Consider the following 2,818-nt stretch of genomic DNA (forward strand, 5'->3'; position numbering starts at 1 on the left):
AAGAGGAGAATATTTTCATAAAACCATGCAGTACCTGAATGCCCTCCTCTCTCTCTCTCTCAAATTTTCCTATTTATCTATCTATATCTTCCACCAAGACCTGTGCCTAACAGTGGAATCCATAGTAAATAATAGTTCAGTCAAACACGTTTCATGTGGAAAAGAATCTAGAAAACACCTCCCTAAAGGCTCCCAAAAGGGAAGCTTGAGTGAATGACCCATTCCCCATGAAGCTCGGCTTTCATGTCTATCTTTTCTCCACTACAAGCCCCAAGTCTATGAGTAGGAGTAGTTCACCTCCAAAAATTCCTTTATGATTGCCACAATTCATTATAAAAGAGGGAGCTACTTGTAGGGGTTCATCTTTAGGGTGCTAACCTTTTTCAAATGATCTATCTCCCATTATTGATCTATAAAAATGGCGCTTAGCCCCCTCACCCTCCTTAATTTCTAGCTCCCTCACCACTCTCCCCTCCCTCCCTCCCTCCCTCCCTCCCTAAGCTATCTATAGAGCCTTTTTGAGAGAATAATGTCTCAAAAGAGAGGAGGAAACAAATATGATGAGGAGATGGAGCTAAGGAGAGGACCTTGGACTCTTGAAGAGGACACCCTCCTCATCCACTACATTGCTTGTCATGGCGAGGGCCGTTGGAATCTCCTCGCTAGGTGTTCCGGTAATTCAAACTGACCTAGCTACTAATTACTTAGCCTAGCTTTTTTTTGCTATGATCAAAGTCCTATATATATATATAAATATATTTATATACATCTAGTTTGTAGCTTATTATCTTTTATTGTGCAATTAATCTATAGGGTTGAAGAGAACCGGCAAGAGTTGCAGATTGAGGTGGCTGAACTACTTAAAGCCCGACATAAAGCGCGGCAACCTTTCACCCGAAGAGCAGTTCCTAATCCTTGAGCTCCATTCCAAATGGGGAAATCGGTAATCGAGTTTTCTAGAATTATATCTTCTAGGTTATGTTTCATGCACCAAGAGTGCGTACATCTTGTGCCCCTGAAGCCTCCTAGCTGCTATGATGCCATTAATTTATTTACCCTAGCTACAAATATTCACTTCAGGAGTTAATTAGTTGATCAGTTAAGCCAATATAAACTTAAAATTTGTGATTCTTGTAGGTGGTCTAGGATTGCACAGCATCTTCCCGGACGAACCGACAACGAGATCAAGAACTACTGGCGGACGCGGGTGCAGAAGCAGGCGAGGCAGCTCAAGATCGACGCCAATAGCTCCATGTTCCGCGACGCCGTCCGCTGCTACTGGATGCCAAGGCTGCTGGAGAAGATGGGCATGGGCTCAACTCAATCCACACAATCCTTAGACACCAACTCGACCATCTCGGCAATCAACCGTGACCGTGATCCAAATATCTCTCAGTTACAGAGCTGTGCTGCTGCACCCAGCATGCAATACCAATACCAATACCAATACGATACTTTGCAGTACACCTACGAACTCTCCGGCTCAGAGAGCCTCACCTCAAACTTCCAGAAATTCCAGTCCAGCCCACAAGAGGAGCTCAGTGGTCTTCCCTCCACTTCTTCCCTCCCTGCTCACTATTGCATGGACAACGGCTACGGGATAGAAGCCTTGGCTTCATCTCACCTTGGTAATTCAGATCCGTATTATGCTAGTAGTAGCATAGATAATGTTAGTGATAGCATGTGGAGTATGGATGAATTATGGCAAGTTAGGAATCTACAAGAGTGGGGTGGAATCTAAGAGTTGCTTGTTGTGATAACCCATCCATCATAAAGACAGTCCCATTAAGTGTGATGCTGTTTGGGGAAAAAATGGTGTAAGTTTGGAATATACTGCTTCTGTACTTAATTTGTAGACTTTGCATGAGACCTTAGTCCTCTTCTTCAATTAGTTCATTGTTGGTTTTGGGCAAAGTGAGGGGAACGCGGGGATTCGAAGAACGGATACACCATTGCTTTATTGTTACCTTTTTTTTCCCTCAATCTTTATTATATAGATCTAGTGAGCCAGCAATTCGTTAGTCTTCTTATACTACCTACCTCACAATCAAGTGTTAAAGTCATGATACACATTGTTAAGTTTTTAGGTTAAATCTTAATTTGATTATCTAAAATGATATCAGAGGGCTCTCATAAGTTCAAATCTCGTTTGTTCTACTGTGGTGTAGTAACATTTTGTTATCTTTCAAATTTTCTACAAACTGCCACAATTTAAGTAGGGATCATCTATCAGCGTTTTTTTATTGGAGTGCAATTGAAACGTATAAGCTGTATCTATGCCGGCATATCAAAGAAAACACTTGTATAAATAATTAACTTACAATATATATATATATATATATATATATATATATATATATATATTAGGATAGTGACAACACAGTTGAGAACACCATTGAGCTACATAGTTTTGCTGCTTACTGTCTTTTTAAGTATGGCAACGGATAGGCTCCTTGATTAGGTCCACGCCAGCCAAAGGGATCTCATGTGTGGTCACTTCACTTTGAAATAGAATCAAGTTGAGATGGGACATCCACTGATGGTGGACTATATATATATATATATATATATATATATATATATGGCAGATGAATTAACCTCTCCACCCTCCTCATCCTCCATTCGTTAATTTACAAACCATAGTTAATTAGGAGTGTATATACATAACACATTTGGTCCGTATAATTAAAGAATATTAGCTTCATTTTTATTTATGTTTTCTTCTTTTCAGTTTACTTGGTCTACGTGTTTTCCAATTGATCGATCAAAAGAGTAAAAGAGAGAAGCTACCTTATTTCGAAAGTAAACAATGATAATT

At 39.9% G+C, this 2,818-nt stretch overlaps 1 protein-coding gene across 1 annotated transcript; it reads left to right on the forward strand.

The window, feature by feature from the left end:
* Positions 1-325: 325 nt before the first annotated feature.
* Positions 326-1,867, forward strand: LOC140765626 (transcription factor MYB78-like). Its single transcript, XM_073104800.1, has 3 exons — positions 326-674; positions 814-943; positions 1,138-1,867. Exons 1-3 carry the CDS (start codon positions 530-532, stop codon positions 1,739-1,741), a joined length of 879 nt encoding a protein of 292 aa, XP_072960901.1. The 5' UTR covers positions 326-529; the 3' UTR covers positions 1,742-1,867.
* The last annotated feature ends 951 nt before the right edge of the window (positions 1,868-2,818 follow it).

Source organism: Typha angustifolia, chromosome 8, assembly GCF_048772165.1.
Source record: "Typha angustifolia cultivar Huaian chromosome 8, ASM4877216v1, whole genome shotgun sequence".
In the NCBI taxonomy this organism is placed as follows: domain Eukaryota; kingdom Viridiplantae; phylum Streptophyta; class Magnoliopsida; order Poales; family Typhaceae; genus Typha; species Typha angustifolia.